At 42.6% G+C, this 19,243-nt stretch overlaps 1 protein-coding gene across 1 annotated transcript in view; it reads left to right on the top strand.

Annotated features, from left to right (window-relative positions):
- LOC147663828 (GATOR1 complex protein DEPDC5-like) overlaps positions 1–19,243 on the top strand; it is a 585,638-nt gene that overhangs the window by 64,597 nt on the left and 501,798 nt on the right. Inside the window, exons 12-15 of the mRNA XM_086950176.1 lie at positions 7,068–7,140; positions 9,834–9,937; positions 11,094–11,168; positions 14,687–14,821. Coding sequence (XP_086806302.1) covers positions 7,068–7,140; positions 9,834–9,937; positions 11,094–11,168; positions 14,687–14,821 — 387 coding nt within the window. The remainder of the gene's footprint in view (positions 1–7,067; positions 7,141–9,833; positions 9,938–11,093; positions 11,169–14,686; positions 14,822–19,243) is intronic.

Here is a 19,243-nt window from a genome sequence, read left to right as displayed (position 1 = left end):
AACTCCAGAACTCAGCACTCAACTCACATGAAGCCTAACTCAGCACCCTTTATTAAGGCACACTTACAATGTGACATATTATCGCTAAAAAGCCTGTACCACAACATTGTTTCTGTATGAGCCATCATTTTTTTATGTCACATGATTCGGCTTCCAAATAAACATAAAAGAAATACTACAGTGTGATTATAATTCACACGTCCATGTGCATAAACACATTATTTTATCATTTTGTTTAGTTTATTCAATATTGTGTATGTTTATAATATTAACGTTATATATACAATTATCTTTCACAGTGAATAAAACCAACAAATGTGATTCAGTTGAGTAGGAGTCACTAAAAAGCAGCTAGGCCTTGTACCTAACCCACCATTGGTGGCCAACCCATCTAGGCACAGTAGGTGGCCCACAGAGCTTGGCCTTTGGCCAGTGGTTGTGTTTTTTAAAATCTAGATTCTGGATTCACAGACCCTGGACAAGGTTCTGTCTTAGGTACTGCAAACCCAAGGCAAACTTCTCTGAGCCATACCTCCTCTCCTGGGGTCTGCTGTTTTGAACCTATGACCTTGAACCTAGTATGATGAAGTATGGATTGGTGAAGCTTGTTCTGGTAGTCCTGTACTGTGGCATGAACTATGCCCTATCCGTGTCCTCGAATGATGGCCACAAAATAAATCTTTCTCTTGCAGCTAGCTAATGAAGCGTTTGGATCTGTGGTTCCAATATTGGAACTGCCGATCCAAAAGAGGCAACGTCAGAAAAAGACTCCCTCGTCCAACTGAATTCTTCTTTTTTTTCTGTAAATTTTGGATTTGTGGCTATTTGGTTCCGCAAATTCTCCGTGATTAAAGCCATTTAAAAATCCCTTGCCCCGTTTGAATATGTTTAGGATGTCTGAGTCTAGTGAAAGTTGCACTGATTTTATTTTGCTTTCGTATAATTTTGCAGTTTCCTTTGTTGTTCTAATTTGTAAACACACGGCTGACTATAAACATAATTCCACAAACAGTGTTAGTCTTATTCTAAGTTGTCGACGTGGCGTTTTGGTAGCATTGGTTGGTTCACCTCACCTTCTTCAGGTCTTAAGATTTCTTTTTTTAAAGCATAGATGTATCTAAAAAAATGAAGAACAATGTTCAAATATACTCGGGATAAGACTAACACTGTTTGTGGAGTTAGGGTTCTAGTCAACCGTGTGTTTACACATTAGAAGTCATCACCTTATAGAGCAAACAGATTTGGTTAATAACATTTTGATAAACTTGTGATGATGTATTGGATTTGATATGAATATTGTTTTCAAATACAATTTTTAATTTATGCAATGAAATGTAATATAGTATATTTTAATATGTGGTATGGGCACTGGGGTATACAATTTGGAATAAATAAGACATTTGTTGTATAAAACAGTGTTCAGTGTTAAAACAGGGGAATATACATAAATAAAAGGGTAACATTTTGATTTATCCTATACTAGCAGCCCGTGCCGACGTCCGGGTATGAATTGCTGCCGGCCAGTAGTATATTGTTTTGTAGGATTTCGTTTTGATAGCATTTCTTATCTGTGACAGGCCTGTGAAACGCTCCGATTCACAGTGCACTGCTGATGTACTAAAGAGTGCGCGTTCAGTAGTGTGTGACCTCGAGTTTCCCTACTTTATTTATCCTTGCAATATTATATAGCTCGAACTCGACAACATGGCATGAGCACAATTTACATTACAGAAGAACACATTCATTTGTGGTAGGCACGGGGAGACAAAGCGATTTGCCTGGAATCACAGGATGTTGAGCTGATGCCGAGATTCGAACGTAGCTCCCCAGCTCTAAAGTTTGCAATTCTAGAACTTGTGGTGGGAGGTGTGTCTAAAAGTGTATGTCGGTGCTGGCCATCAATGAGAGAGACCTGTGCATTTTTCAAATGGGTGATGAAAAAATATGAGTATGTTGCTGGAGATGTGGGCCGCCGTGCCACCAATGTACTTACCGGGGGAGGGTAAACACCCATTATTCCATAACTTTCTTTCCGCATACCATCACTCCGCATACTTTCATTACAAAAGTACCATGACTCCGCAATGCCATTATAAAGCATGGCATTACATTTTATATGCTTTTACCACGCATACATTTACAACGAAATTCGTTGTAAATGCATGAATGGTAAAAGCATGGTTTTTTTTTTAATGTTTGGATAAGGTAAGTATGGGTATAGGGGTATATGTTTTGGGGTACTGAGGTATATGTTTTGGGGTGTTTGGGTATTTTAAGGGTTCAGATATAGTTTTGGGGTATGGGATACAAGGGTAGTTTTAGGGTTTAGGGATAGGTATGAGTTTTGGGGTACAGGGGTATTTTTAGGGTTCAAGGCTAGGTTAGGGTTTTGGGGTATAGGGGTATTTTTAGGGTTCAGGGGTAGGTTTGGGTTTTGGGGTCCAGGGGTATTTTAGGGTTCAGGGGTAGGTATGGGTTTTGGGGTACAGGGTTATTTTTAGGATTCAGGGCTAGGTTTGGGTTTTGGGGTACAAGGGTATTTTTAGGGTTCAGGGGTAGGTTTGGGTTTTGGGGTACAGGGGTATTTTAGGGTTCAGGGGTAGGTTTGGGTTTTGGGATACAGGGGTATTTTTAGGTTTCAGGGCTAGGTTTGGGTTTTTGGGTACAGGGGTATTTTTAGGGTTCAGGGGTAGGTTTGGGTTTTGAGGTACAGGGGTATTTATAGGGTTCAGGGGTAGGTTTGGGTTTTTGGGTACAGGGTTTTTTTAGGGTTTAGGGATAGGTTTGGGTTTTGGGGTGTAGGGTATATTTATAGTGTTAAGATGGGTTAGTGTTTAAGGGTGTTGGGGTATTTTAAGGAGTAAGGGTGGGTTATGATTATGGGGTGCAGGGGTATTTAAAGGGAGCAGGGTGGGATTAGCACACAATATGAGATATGGCATGAAGGGCGGAATGTACCACATACCCCCAGCGTTTGTCACGCCCACAGCACAACGCAGACACGCCCACAAGGGACTACTTTGCGGGCATGGTTCTTTTACCTTTTAAATGTATCTGGTGGGCGTCTGCATAGCCCATGTCCTTCTGCTGCAACTGCCCTTTCCAACGATGTATTGGGTGTTGTGATTGGTGCTGTGGTTCCTGAGATTACCCGCCTCAAAGGTTTGGGCTCTCTCTTTATTATATCAGTATGGATAAGAGAAAGTGGATGGTTTGAATGGTCAAGAGTTAGTGACACAAAAGGGATCATTTTATCGTTTTTAAGTGCAAATAGATATTAACACTAATTTCAGTCTTAAAATTAGTTCTATATTGAAAACAACAAGGGGCCCCAATTTAGTCAGCAGGGGACCTCGGGGAACATATTCATTCAAACAACAGTGGTCCCGTACGTATTCGAATGTAGAACCAATAAATATAGACGGAATCAAATCTATATTTTAGAATGACATGTCCAGCCGGACAGAGGTCATTCGAGTTTTACTCAATAAACAATTTTTCTGAATACCATAAAGATACCTTCCACAAAAGCCCTGTGTGGTACACAAGCCTGTGCCCAACACTTAGCGGGGTGTTTACAGTTGGTGGAAAGTTAGACAGGTTTTTAAGGCAAAACAAGCGTTGTTCTGTTTAAATACTGATTATACAGAAAATGACAAACAGCACCATTACAACAGTTTAGCAATCAAAAATGTGTATAGGGTGCTTTAAGCAAGTCGACGGCTTTTCGGTCCCCCTAAACAATAACGGGGACCATCATCAGGACAAAACATATATTGCCTTTTATCGCTAAAACCTCAAAATGCCTGAAAAGGAAAAGAAGGAAAAATACATACTTTAAAAACAGAGCACTAATTATATTTGCAGAAGTGACTCTCTGTGCAGTGCGCATTCAGACGTTACCGTGGTGGAGGTGTTTGCAAGGTTTCCACGAGAGGCCAGTGAAGAGGTGGAATTAACTCGGTGGAGTAAGGATTCAATTGTACAAAGTCGGAGTGAGCCAAGGCTAGTAGGTAAGAATTAACGCACTGCCTTGGGTCTGGCAGCTCAGGTAGCACTCATATGTTAACCTTCTGGTAACTTTTAGATTATTTTTCCATATAGAATTGCTGGTCCGGGCAACCTCGATCTCCAAGACGACTAGATACTATTCTTATGTCACCTCGGTAAGCTTACTGAGTTCGCGAACTCCACGACCATTCGCGATATAGGCACGTTATTCAACCCATCCCGTCACGTCCTATCGCCGCCTTGAATGTGCACCATCGCATTAGGCACTAGCTATCACCAAACCCACTTCGAGTATTAGCTCGTGGACCGAAAACTTCTTCACACCCGTTGTCAAGATTCAGAATGCACAAATTCATAGAACGCCTACTAGCCTTGGCTCACTCCGACTTTGTACAATTGAATCCTTACTCCACCGAGTTAATTCCACCTCTTCACTGGCCTCTCGTGGAAACCTTGCAAACACCTCCACCACGGTAACGTCTGAATGCGCACTGCACAGAGAGTCACTTCTGCAAATATAATTAGTGCTCTGTTTTTAAAGTATGTATTTTTCCTTCTTTTCCTTTTCAGGCATTTTGAGGTTTTAGCGATAAAAGGCAATATATGTTTTGTCCTGATGATGGTCCCCGTTATTGTTTAGGGGGACCGAAACGCCGTCGACTTGCTTAAAGCACCCTATACACATTTTTGATTGCTAAACTGTTGTAATGGTGCTGTTTGTCATTTTCTGTATAATCAGTATTTGAACAGAACAACGCTTGTTTTGCCTTAAAAACCTGTCTAACTTTCCACCAACTGTAAACACCCCGCTAAGTGTTGGGCACAGGCTTGTGTACCACACAGGGCTTTTGTGGAAGGTATCTTTATGGTATTCAGAAAAATTGTTTATTGAGTAAAACTCGAATGACCTCTGTCCGGCTGGACATGTCATTCTAAAATATAGATTTGATTCCGTCTATATTTATTGGTTCTACATTCGAATACATACGGGACCACTGTTGTTTGAATGATTAAAATTAGTTCTGGCAGGCTTCTTCAGAATTGGGTGGACCAATGCACTGTGAAGGACATTTTGAGGGAGGCTTCTGAGGATTGTTACATGCCCATACCTGTTCTGAACACAGATGCCGAAATTAGTCACCCGAGAGCCGGCAGGTGTGTTCGGCCTTTATGTTGGCCCACTTTTAAAGATGAGTAAAAAACTCTTCCTGAAATGTGTCTGCTGGGGCAGTTGAGGGTGACAAGCGCACTATAGTATTGTTGATACCCCAAACCACCATTGCTGGGCTGCTCTATATCTGTAATACGTGTTAGTGTATAGGGCGTGTCTTACTTGTTGTTGGGGTACAAGGATTGAGGAGTGGCAGCTTCCCTCATTTGTCTACGCACTTCATTGTCCGGTTCAGGGGACTCTCCCAATTTGCCCAATTATATTCTCTGCCACTTCACTTTTCCGATTTGCCTCAATGCACCCCATTTTTCACCTTTTCTACCACTAGTCTGCAGCTCGCCGATATGCTGATGCTTCCTTGGATGCTAACTGTGAAAAGGCAGGGGTGACAGTTTGTACACCTGGCTTGACCTTTTGTAGTCCACTCACGTCCTTGCTACCCTGATCTCACAAGTCATGAAGACAATGGAAGGAACATAAATTAAACAGGATGCTGAGCTCTGTTTACGTTCTACGGTTTACTCAGCTTGCCCTTCCCCTTGCCCCTCTGCAGCCGATAGAATGCTATTGAAGAGCTAAGGGTGAGGCACTAAATCGTCAGAGGATCTGCAATATTATCTGCACCATCCTTAGACGATTCTCAAAGCTTGCGTTCTACTTGAATTTTTTTTGTTCCTGATCATTTTCCCATGTTGGCGATTCTAAGCCTCCCCCAGTGTCACAACCTCCCGTCCAGCCTTTTATTATTTTGCATGAATCCTGCCTGTCAACATTATTATACTGTGTCCTCCCAAAAGTAGCCCACATGGTTCAAAAGTGCCCTTAAATCAGCCCCACATTTCCTTCCCATTTACAGCAGCCTCCCATCAAATTATTCTCAAAGCTGTTTCCATGAAGAAGATTGAAACATGGGCAGCCCTTTCCCTGACTTGTGTTTTTTGCTTGCATTAGCAGCAGCCAAAGTAAATCGACGTTGTAGACTGAGCAGTATCCAGAAAAGAGCAATGACGGTGACATATGATGCAGTTTCTCTTCTGTTCCGAGTTTTATGCTGGGAAGCATTAGGAGATATTTATGTAAGAGTGGGGTGGTTTTGTTACTACTGTCTGAGTCATTAGTATGACCTCACCTAGAGGACTGAGAACAGTGCTGGAAGCAAGATTTACAGGTGGATAACAGTTGCATGAATGAGTGTGTTGATGTAACATACTTTATCTTCTGTACGTTTGTTCATTTCAAACCCTCCTTAGGAGAAATACTGAAACAAGACGAGGTCTGCGTCAGGAACGCGTTGAAGAAAAATGCAAGAACATATATCGTTGTAGGCTGTCTGGGTGGGGTGAATCAATCATAAACTTGGCTGGGTCTTGAAACACAGTAGTGGAAGGAAGCATGTGTCTATGTAGTCTAGTTGTAGCATGGAACTACATGGGAAATGTAATCTTTGTAATAAGGCTTGTGCTGCATAGGAGCACATTCCTTCAGAAGTGGTGGGGGCAAAATAGTTTTCTAAAAACATGAAAAATATGTAGTGGTACAGTTGTAATGTGTGAAGCAAGACATAGCTGTGGAGTGAATCAAACGTAAACTTAACAAGGGGCAGATAATTGCGTGCATCCGTATCTAGGATGTAAAATGCTTAGGACTCAACACGATTTCCTAAGATGCCACAGGGTGTCGTTTATATATTTGTAAAGGTCAGATCATTCCATTTAGTCTAGTAGAATTGAGAAGCTGGCTGAAGAGATTGAAGCTGAGAATCCAGAAGGAAAACAGGCAAGTTTAAAGAAAATGGCACAATTCTGCTGAAATAGGAAAGTATTCAGAGTTGAAATTGCCTTCTTGGGGTACCATCTTCACCTTTGCTCTGCTAATATGATTTCAGATGAGTTTCCTGAAAGCCATCGTCCCTCCATCCTTCAGGATCACGAAGAACGGTTCTATGAGGATTTTTACAAGTAGGTCTGCATATCATTCTGAGATCTTGGTTAAAATGACCTCTTTTTCCTTTTTACCTACAGGTGCCTTGTTTTAGCCTTCTCGTTGGCATCTCTCTATGAGCTTACATCTCAACTATGGAAAAATATCAATCTGTTACCCAGTTGGCAGAACCAGTGTAATTAAATTCTTTCGCAGTATGGATATATTATAATTTCACACTCTGCAGTGCAACAGTGTTTTGATTCCAGGTTCTTTGAGAGTACGAAGCAGCCCCTCTTCTTAGGTAGCATAAAGGAGCCAGCACTTCAAGTTGAATTGTTCATTGGTCTGTCACCAGTAAGACTTGTTAATGGATTGCTCTTGTTGGGTGGGCAGTCTGAAGATGTGGACTCCCCCTCACCCTGTCATATATGACTCCACCACTTGGGTGAGTTTAGGCTTGTGGTTACATTGAACATTGTAGCCTAGGTCCTAGTATTGTTGGGTGAAGAGGGGGTGGGGGCTTCAAGTTGTATAATATTGTGATACAGTGAGCGTGTTCATGGAGATATTGCCCAAAGCTTTGCTAAAAAGAGCGATTTTTAGACCTTCTTTCATGCAGAAAACCTTTGTTGGTATTTGAGTGTGGCATTGAGTGTATTTACAGATATGATATTTGAGCTTTAATGACCTTTAATGGATTTTTCCAGTGTGTTTAACTACATTGGGATCCAAGACTAGCAGACTCTTGCATTTCTAAAGTGTCAGTGGTTTTAGGAGCTGTTTCTAGGAGAGTCCAATGCGAGCAATGTTCAAGTAGTTCAACTTTGAGAGAATCAGGCATCTCTTAATTCTTCTTTCCACATGTAGTAAGGAAAGCACTTTCCTAAACATATTTATTTGTAAGGGGCATACCTTATCCCCTGCAGGTGGTGTTTATCTGTTTCCGGAAGGGGAGATCCAAACCAAATATGATTCACTCGTTTTTTGCGTTGTTAGCTGGTGTTATGTCATTACCTGGATATTTAGGCCTTCTGAATTGCAGTGTGTTGTTTGTTCCACTATAGACTAACCATATCAATTTGTGCTAAGGCAGTTGTCCTTCATCTGTTGGAAGGCCAAATTGAAAACATCTCATGTATTTTCTCATTTTGTTATGAATCCCAGTTGGTGCAATTAGCACATATTTGGAACTGAACTTTGTAATAGTTGATTACTAGGACACCGGATTGATCCCTCGTCGATAAGAGTCCTTTTGGTTGTTTGAAGTGTTGGCTCTCTTTCTGGTCTGAATCCTGACTGACCTTATATGCAAATGATATGACTCTATAACAGGTATCAAGTACCAACACCTTTGTGACAGGCTTGCATAGTATGGATATGTTATAGTTTGATTGGTTAGGATAGTCTAAATAGAAGTAAATAAAGGTGTTTGTTAAATGCTTGATTTGTAATCCGATTAAGAATCACACTGACAAAACCAGTCATATGGATAACTTGGATTAATGGTTTTGAATGGTAGTGTCAATTCATGTGAAACCAATCTCTCTTATCCCTTGGCTGACATTCTGTATACCTATCTACATTGTTTTATCCTTCCCAAGTTCAAGGCCCCATTTCTTTTTTTGATTTTGGCCACCTTCTTGAGTTGCAAGACCATCTCCTTTTTCTCTGACTCTCTATGAGACCTCAACATTCAATTTGAGTTACTTTATCATGTCTTCTACCAGCACAAAGAGAGCCCCATGACTTTCTTTTTTTATTTATACCCCTCCCTGCTCTAGTCCACCTTTTAAAATGCTCTTCTATCTCTTATTATTGTGACTTCCATTTTTTCTCTCTCCCCTCAACCCTTTCTACCACACTCACATTTCTTTTTAACTATTGATCTTCTCTTTCAACATCTCCAATCGTTGTTCCTCTTAGGCTGTTCACCCTTATCTTTGTTTGTTCACCCTTATCTTTGTTGTGATCCTTGCTTCCTTGTTCCTCCTCGGCCCGTTTTGTTCAGACTTGCTACTAATAGAGAGAAAAGGGTCTACCATGACTAAGTATACTTTTTGATTTCCTGTTTTTAAGTATTTCAATTTTTTCTTTTAAATCACACATCTAATTACTGTTTAGGGGCTTTCTTTTTACTTTAAGCCTTTTTGTTTAGTTTCTGTTTTTTAACCTCAAGACCTGGGGCTTAAATATCTGGTTTGTAGCAGTTTTTCAATTTGGTTCTCCCAGTTGAAATTTCTCTATGTTGGAGTTTACTCCTTTTGGGCTCTTCAAGCAGGTATTCATCCTGTAGGGCATTAATTAACTTAACCTATTATGCCAAACTTATGAAATGTTACCAGATAACAAGCAGCAAAATCAGTTCTAGAAATAGGTAAACATTTTTAGCATATGAATCTCAAATAGATTGTCATGTTTGCATAGTTTACCCACATGCTTTGTAAAGTTTGTAAATCTAGAACAGATCTCTACTTACAAAACCAGTTTTGTTTGCAATACTTCTATCTTGTGAAAAGAGTGTGTAAAATCTATACTTCATACACTTATATTAAGTTGCAAACTTGTAGTAAATGTTCCCTTTCTTGCTATTTAGTGATGTGAACCGATCTTGCTTTTGATGATGGCCTTCTCGTTCTTCTACCACTTAGTATGTTCTTACCACCTTCCCTTTCAATGACAGCTATCCCTTTTTGTCTTTCTAAAGCCGTGTCCCTGTCTTTTTTTCTAGAGTTGTGGTACAAAATGAAAGGCGAGAGGAGTGGACATCTTTATTGGTCACCATTAAAAAGCTCTTCATTCAGTACCCAGTGTTGGTGCGTTTAAAAGGGGCAGGTAAGAACAAGGATTACTAAGTGATGTTGGGTAATTCTAGGACATGGTACCCATTTTTGTACTTTGTGGAAGAGTCCCAAACACTCTTTATTGTGTTTGATAAATGAGAAAGACTCTAGGCCTGATATAGACTTTGGTGGATGCGAGAAATTTGCTAAAAATAAAGTGGATCTCTTCTCCACCCTATTTATACTACACAGATATCAATACACTCGAAATAGGGTGGGTGGGATATCTATTGCTTTTTGGTGGATAAGCCAACTCTGCCAAACTCTAAATAAGCCCTTTGCTTTGAATGGTTAAACCTCATTAATCTGTGCTCCAATCATAAATAAAGGTTCTTTCATTCTTTAAGTCAAGTTTACGAGTTTTGAACTGATATTTAAAGCACAGCCCACCACTGCAAGAAGGAAGGCGTATCATTTTGAATAGTATTTGAAACCCTAATTCCAGTTTGGGATGCTACTCGATGTGATCTTTTGTTCCATTTAAATCTTTTAAAAAATACCCGTTGATCGTTTGAAGGTTGTTGAATACATTTGCATGGGGTTTGGTTGGGATGTAAACACTTTTGGATGTGTATTTGGTTGTGTTGAAACATCAACTTCTCTGGCCAGCCTGGATGATGTGTACAGGGGTATGGATTGTTGAGCTGAGTAATCCGTGTCTTTGTGTCTAGATTCCCTAGTCATTTGTTATAGTGAACTGTTAGGGAGAGGGGTTTCCTTATGGTGCTCTGTGTTATGTCTGAATCCTTTATTTATTTGTCTGGTGTTCCACTCCTTGTTGCTTGAGATCTCATGCCTGGCTTGGATGCAACTGTTTTCCTCAAAATGTCCTTGAATATTTATAATAATATGTTTTGAGATGTAAAGGATATTTTTATTGAATGTGTGAGATGTTACATAGACAGTGTAATGAGAGGCCAGCAGCCTTATTTCTGGTCAGTCAAGAGACTACCTATGAGAAAGGCACACCTCTGGCTGAAGGGTAAGAAGTCTATATTTGTTTTCTGGAACTCCATCCACAGGGCCACTGGTCAGCATTTACCCGTATCATGCAGCAGGCAGAAAACATTGCTTATGACAATCACAGTTATGGAGATATTTTACTTGATTCTAAAGGAGCTCATGTTCTTTTTTTCCGTTTGCTCCAGAGGGTTTCCCCCCAGGCCATAACTCCACCTCGGCACAAGGCAATTATCTAGAAGCCATCAACATCTCCTTTAATGGTAAGTTGTTGAGTCCTGAGACTGGTGGATGGAGATGACACATCTTTGTGAATCTGCTGTTGTGGCAATGAGTAATCTGTTTAATGAGCAGGGAGATAAGCAAAAACACTTACTTTTCTGTTGATATTCAGCCTTGATTCATAGGCACAGTATTAGGGGGAATACAGCAACATGTTTGTGATCGTGGGGGGGTTTCAGCAGGGAGATCGGAATTAGATAGATATGCTTTTAAGAACAGAGCTACCACCAGACACCTGCCCTTAATTGTTTACTGTCTTGGTGAGTTGGGATGCAAGGTTTCTGTTGCCTCAGGGGTGACGAGAAGAGTAACTGGCTAGCACTAAAAAAATTGTAGATAAATAGCGTAAAAAAGAAAAATCACAGAGGTACTTCCATATGTAGAAAGGACAGATGTAGCTGAATACACTCCGTCCTACAGCTGATGTTGTGGTTCATAGCACAAGGGCATCATGTAGCACGACTTTCCTCACCGTTTAGAGACTGGGCAGGAATGCTGTCACTCAACTGCTTTAAAAGTTTTCATGCAGAAAACATTCCATTTCACTGCTGGTTTGATATCACGTTTTAGAGAATATTTGTGATCACCCATTAGAGCCAGAAATTCATGTTGCACAGATCTTGATATGATAATTGTGTTTTCGCAAGCCCGAAGGAGCAGAAGTGGAGGTTGACAGCTGGGAGGATGAAACTATCCTTTTTGAAAGAATGATTAATACATTTTGTTATTACTGTATGTAGGAAATGCCTTTTTTGTCTGGTCACTCCCAAGTTTTCTGGCTGATGCTGCTGGCTTTTTGATACTCAAAGTACGCTAAGGCTTGCAAACTGTCTTCAGTGCCAGTGCCCTGACTCCAAAACATGTATGTTACATTGGCTATACCCAATTGGCATAGACTAAATTAACTGGAGAGTCACTCTATGGATTGCAGCACTGGTTGTGCCACCCTGGCTGTGACACAGATAAAATGAGTCTCACTGTCAAACACTGCAGACTGGAAGGGCAGTTTCAAACTGATAGCCCAACTTTGCCATATCTTTTTTTAAACTTGTTTTTATTAGGTACTGCATCCAGGTTATCAATAACAATTGTCCTGCATGTACATTTACATCTTCAACATTTGTTTCATTATACTTAGTCAATGACATGCATCATGTTTTAAAGCAACAGTGCATTTTTAAATTGACTCTAAATCGTAAACAAAAAACAATAAGGATAATCAACACAGGGAATCTAGAACTTTGTCATTTAAAGAAATGGAAAAGCCAAAAATCCCTTTACAATATCTGTAGGTCACACCTATTGGAGGCCTACTGAGCCGTAAGGCAGAGTGCAGCATATTTCTTGAGCTGAACATGTATTTTTCTTGTTCTGGCCGTAAAAGTGTGTTGTTTTTAATGTGGAAGGACTTGCTTGCCCTATCGGCGAGTACAGGGTTGTATGCTGATCCCTTGGCAGTGCTAATTCCTTAACTGTGCTACCAAAGTTGATACTCTAAGGTCTCAAACAACTCATTCCATTAAGCCACATTTTACTCTCAAGTTGAAATAATGTAACAAGTTCCATGTGCAATTTTTACAAATTTGCCTCTTTGTTTCCTTCAATCTCCTGTGCTCTTAACCATTAGTCAAGGAGCTTGAACCTGAGACAGCTTTCTCCCCTTCTAGGAAGACCTGCTAACGACTCCCAGGAAAGATACAATAGGGACCTGCACTAAAGAGACGTGTTACCTTCCTCCTGTAGGAAGCCACACGGATGTTGGCCCAAGAGGCAATCTTTAAAGCTGAAGCCGCCCTTGAGGCACAAACGGGGAACACTTGTGAGAGATGCAGCCCCATTGTTTAGGCAGACAACCTGGCACCTGAGACGGAGAGTGGAAACCTGTTGTCAAACTGTCTTTCAAGGGCAGGTAGCACGTTTGGTAGCTACATCTCTGGATTGGGCTAGGGAGCTCTGGATGCCGAGAGAGGGATTCTGCCATCTAGGGAGTGGGCAGAAAGGTGTATCCTGGGATCGCCAGATGCCACACTTCTCAAGAGCTGGTCATAAGGAAGGAGGGAACCTAGTAGCCCATTGGTTACTAACCACGTCTACCTCTGAGCATAAATTGGACACCCAGAACTCGACAGGACTGGAAGAGGAACCAAAGGAGGACTGCCCTGCTGCACCGTGGACCTGGCAAAGAAAGGCTGCACCGGCGTGGACTGCACCTGCTGAACCCGGTGCTTGGCAAAGAATAGGGACTAGGCCTGCTGTGTCCTTCTCGAGGGGAAGTCATCTCCAGAGCCCAGCTAAAGCAAAGAGCCTTCAGGGGTCGGTTTGCTGACCTCTTGTTCACAGCACAGGGCCTCCTGGGGCCAGTTGGTAGCCCTGACTCTTCAGACCACAGCCAACCATCACCTTGCAGCATTACAAACTAGGACCCAGTGCTTAAAGTTGCCCCCAAGTTAGCTGAATCTGGGAAAGTCATCGAAGGGAAGCTTGGTCACCCAGAAAACGAGTTATCGGCCAAGGAAGGATTTGGCTGTGATCAGGATACCGGGCGCCTGGTAGCCCAATGCTGATTGTACTTCTACCAGAACCGCGAGCCCCTTGAGGGACATAGTCCCCTGTGACCCGGACCGCCTCACTCCCATTGTGGGCTGAGGAGTAGCCGCAGGAAGACCCCCATCGACTTCATCGCATCCCCAGCATCCTTGAGCATTTTTAGCATCCTTCATACTTTGCATCAGGACCACTTCCATAAGAAACCACTGCAATGGATAAAAGTGCCTGGAACTGTCTGAAGACTGCCTCACCTGCTGAGGTAACTGTCTCCCATGACCTTGCTGGTCCCCCTGACTGGCTCCCTATTGGAGCTAGTCACTTAAAGTGATCCTAAGTGACCGCATTACAACTTGCCCAATCTTTGGTTAAAACGTTTCTAAGTGTCAAATTCTGTGGATTTGCTTGTTTATGGATAAGTAAAATGCTTTGATTTATTATGCCTTATAAATTCTAAATCTCCAGAACCCTCCATTGAATCTTTTTGTTGTGGTGTCTAAAAATACATAAAAATACAGTCTGTTTTTATAAATTGGTGCCGGATTTCTTGAGTGTCTTGTTGATTTCTTCCTCAATTGTTTTTGTGCTATTAAAATGCTTTACAGTAGTTCTTTTGTATGCACCTTGCTGCTCAGAGCCACATCTATCCACAGTTGAGCTGAAGGTTTGACAAATGAAAGCTACTCATCCTTAAGAAGTTGGTAAGTGTATTACACAGTGAGATCGCAAAGCCACACCATATACTAAACCCCATTTCCTCACACTTTGGCAGAAGAAAGCTGGGCCACGAATTAATGTAGGGAAAAATAACTAAATATATAACCATGAGGTATGTGCCTAAACATAGCACTGTCATGGTGTGTGTAGTGCTGATCAGTACATTTCCTTCACTCTCTGTTCCTGCATATTGTCTTCCCTGGTCTTCTGATTCCTTTTTTTTTTCATTCCATTGTAGTCTTCGACAAACACTACATAAACCGTAACTTCGACCGGACGGGGCAGATGTCTGTCGTAATCACACCCGGGGTGGGTGTCTTTGAGGTGGATCGATTGCTCATGATTCTCACCAAACAGCGCATGATTGACAATGGTAAGACCAAAACGTCTACCTTGGGTAGAATCTATTCATTAGAAGAGAGCTAGAATGAGCTTGATTCTACTAATATAGCCGTCGTTCACTACTATAGAGTAGGAGTGCTTTACTTTGTACAGGTATCTGTTTACTATTTTAGAGAAGTGGATGGTTGTCACTGTACCAAGATATCTCTTTACTACTGAACTAAACACAATATTTTTACCCTGAAGCTGTTCACTACAGTTGAAGAGTGGGTGAGCATAACTCAGCTAGGGATACTTTTTTCGTCTATAGGGGAGTGGATGGAAGGTACTTTTCTAAGGTGTTAATACAGTGGTAAAGCTGGTTGGGAGTGCTTACATCTGCTACTCTATTTTAGATGAGTGGGTGTTCATAACTCTGCCAAGGTGTGTCTGTCTACTATTTCCATCAAGATACTTGCTTGATCTCTGCAAATATATCTCTGTACCACTGTGTCTGAAGGCATGGGCTTGACTCGCTGGCTTTCTGTCTACACCAGAGGTGCTCAGTGTCAGCCCAGGATGGCCAGAACCATACCAGATTTTCATAATTGACTACAGACTACATTGATGTTTCCCCTTTTTGTAAATGAAATGTTTAAAATGTATCCCATGTGAATATCACAAAAATCAAGCATTGCTTTGACCTTCTTGGACCAAAGTTGAGAATCTTTCCTGTAGAAGATGCAAAATGGTGAAGTTGAGTGAGTGGAATTTTGAGTGCTTTTATTTAACATCTGCACTGTTCCATAGCAGGAAATGTTTTTCACTCATCAATGATGTAACACGTACAAAGGCCATAAAAAGTAAAGGAGGCCCCTTTATCTAGTAAATCTGGGACAGGGGAGTAATGATAAGGAACAAAAGGTCCCCTGGACTAACCATAAAGATGGTTAATGTTAATCTGGTAGTACCCCAAACTGTTTTTAAGAATACCAATCTCACAATGGATCAAAACCACACAATTTACAGAGACATCCAACTCAATATATGTCAGCACTGTGAAGCAACCAATACATATCACATTAAATCGCTCATTATTAATCAAGTTTAGACAAGAAAGGCAAAAGTGTTTTCAAAAAATACATATGTGTGTTTATTCGAAAGAGAGATATGTTTACATAAATAATTAAAAAATTTCAGTAAATTAAAAACATATAGAATCAAAACATATACACAAAAAAACACAATTTTCGTTAAAATGTTCACAAGAACAAGGGTCAACACAGCGTTTCGGTTTGGAGAAATTAATAAACAACCTTCTTCAGGACCAGTTCTAGAAGAAAACACACAATTACTAATTTATCACAAACTTACATTGATTTACAACTCATTTGAAAACATCTCTTTTTAACTATTTAGTTCAGTAATAGCCTTTCTACACATTACACTGTTGTCCTATCTACTCATAGTTGATCATTGGTGGGTTTTCTGTATTGGTATCTTCAAAAACAAAAATTTATACTAAAGGCACAATTCCTAAATCCCAGTGTGAACGTGGGCTTAGGGCGGGCCGGATAATCAGGCGAGGAGGCCGTATGTAGTGTGCAATGGTGGATCTTTAATAGCGTCAAGAACACAGTTAATACAGGTGATGGAAAAGATAGTATCGATGAACGGTCTTCCGCGATGGTTTTGTGTCTTCTCCCTCCGGTGATGGAATGGGGTCCGCCGGGATGAATACGTACTGGGTGGTCCTCGGAGGGAAGAGAAAGAGGACAAGGGGCGGTTAGTCTAACCTGTCTCATTATGACACTGTTCTACAACCAGCACCGGGAGTGTACGGGAGTAGAAAAAGACAGTGAGGGAAGGGTAGCGGGACGGATTCGGAAGGAGATGAGAGACAGGGTGTAGGTGAGGGGTCGTGAGGGTTCCGCCTATGTACAAAAGTGCTGTACAAGTGAGAACGTGCTATACAAAATCTTTACAGTGCAGGCCAGGCTTTGTGCTACTAAGGAGAGAGAGTCGAACACTATATACAAAGCACCTAACGTGCTACAGAGGTGGGTTCGGTAGTACTCACACGCTCCGCCGCAACTCCCAGGTGAGTTGCGGCCGCTCTTCAGCCTCCTCCTCTGGACTCCACCAGTCTTCGCTCCACTCTTCTGCCTCTTCCTTCGTCTGGTCTGCTTCAACGCCGGTCCGAGCCTCCTGCCACGAGATCGCTGCTCCGACGGCGTCTCTGTCCTTGCTTCCGCTTTTACCCTGTTCCGGTGGTGATTCCGAGGCGGGACTTCCGGGGTCAGGTGGTTGTGGTTCCGGGAATCGCCCGTTCCTGATTGGCTCCTGGAAGACCGAGAGGGGAGGGGAGCTGGTCGTCAGGTTGGTGTCCCAGGACGGTACCTCAGGGGCTGTTGTGAAGGGTGAGTGTCCGGGAATGGGAGGTATGTGAGGGGTTGGCTTGAGTCCCGTATCACATCCCCTTCCCCTAGCTGTCCTTCTTGTACGGGGGGGAGTGAGGGGATATCGGGAAAGGAAGTCGGCATTTCCTTGTTCAGAACCTTTGCGGTGAACTGTTTTAAAGCGGAATGGCTGGAGGGACAAAAACCAACGGAGGACCCGGTCATTGTGTCCTTTGTTCCGGGCCATCCACTCAAGGGGAGCATGGTCGGTGTAGATGATGAACTCGCGCCCCTCCAAATAGTACCGGAGGCTCTCGACAGCCCATTTTATGGCAAGAGCCTCTTTCTCTACAACTGCATAGTTCATTTCGCGGGGAAACAACTTCCTACTCAGAAACAGAATCGGTCTCTCATTTCCTTTGTCGTCTGTCTGAGAGAGCACGGCCCCTAGGCCTTGGTCTGATGCATCGGTCTGTAACAGAAAGGGTTGAGAGTAGTCTGGACTGACTAAAACAGGCTCAGAGGTCAGGGATGCTTCCAGTCCTTGGAAGGTACTTAAAAGAGAAGGAGTAGGGTTACGCAGGGCGTCTTCGGTCTTGGCTGTCTTTTTAAGCAAGTCAGTAAGGGGAGCAGCTCTTTGGGAGAAGTTAGGGACGAACCGTCGGTAATAGCCTAGGAGACCCAGGAAGGCTCGAAGGTCTTTTCGGGTTCGGGGGAAAGGAATGGCTTGGATGGCTTCTACTTTTTTCTGTTGGGGTCTGATTACTCCTTCTCCCAATAGAAAGCCTAAGTATTTGACAGTCTGGGCTGCTAAGGTGGTTTTGGCGGGGTTGATGGTAAACCCATAGGCACCCAAGGATGTAACTACGTGCCCCAAATGCTCCAGATGTTCTTCCCAACTGTCACTGAAGATGATGATATCATCAAGATATGCTCCTGCGTACAGGGAGTGGGGCCTCAATATCTGGTTCATGGCTCTTTGGAAGGTGGCCGGGGCACCATGTAAGCCGAAGGGCAAAACAGTGAATTGGTATAGCCCGGCCGGGGTGGAGAAAGCCGTTTTTTTCTTGTCCTGTTCTCTAAGGGGAATCTGCCAATATCCTTTACAAAGGTCGAGCGTGGAGATGTACTTGGCCTTCCCTATCCGCTCGACCATTTCATCAACGCGAGGTAGGGGATACGTGTCAAAGGAGGATACCTTATTCACCTCGCGGAAATCTATACAAAATCTCACCGATCCGTCAGTTTTGGGGACTAGGACAATCGGCGAATTCCAATCGCTCGTGGAGGGTTCAATCATTCCATATGCAGCATTTGTTCGACTTCCTGCTGAATGACAGCCCGTTGGGCTTCGGGGACTCGGTAAGGTCTTAACCGAACCACCTTCCCTGGTTCCGTATGAATGGCATGTTCAGTGATCGTGGTATGCCCTGGAGAGGAGGAAAAAACGTGGCTCGAGGGTCGAAGGACCTCTTGTAGAGCTCGTTTTTGTTTCTCATTTAGAGCGGGATCAAAACAAGGCTCAAATGAGAGCGCTAGATGGTGGGGTTCACTTGTCAAGACAGGTCGAGGTCCCTCCCATTTCTTAAGGAGATTGACATGATATATTTGGGTCGTACCCCATGTGGGGTCCAACTCCAGCTCATACGTAACAGGGGTTACCTGTCTGAGGATTGTATAGGGACCTTGCCATTGACCCAGTAATTTTTGGTCAGATGATGGCATCATTAAGAGGACCAGGTCTCCGGCAGAAAAGGTACGGGTTTTGGTGCCTTTATCGTATTGCCTTTTCTGCCGGTTCTGGGCGTCTTCCATGTTTTGACGTACAATGTCTCGGATGACTGCCAGATGGGTTTTGAGATTCTCCACATACTCAGGAAGGGGTTGGGTTCTGTCTGGTTCGGCTTCCCAGGCCTCTTGGGCCATGTCCAGAAGGGTACGGGGTGGCCGACCATACAAGAGTTCGAAAGGCGAATAGCCAGTACTGCTTTGGGGTTTGCACCGGATGGCAAACAAGGCCAACGGCAACATCTCCTCCCAACGCCTGGCTTCTAGGGCCAATAGCTTCTTTATTG

Source organism: Lissotriton vulgaris, unplaced genomic scaffold (genome assembly GCF_964263255.1).
Source record: "Lissotriton vulgaris unplaced genomic scaffold, aLisVul1.2 SCAFFOLD_474, whole genome shotgun sequence".
NCBI classification, from domain to species: domain Eukaryota; kingdom Metazoa; phylum Chordata; class Amphibia; order Caudata; family Salamandridae; genus Lissotriton; species Lissotriton vulgaris.
The sequence above is the reverse complement of the archived record's forward strand: the minus strand, read 5'-3'. Positions and strand labels throughout refer to the sequence as shown.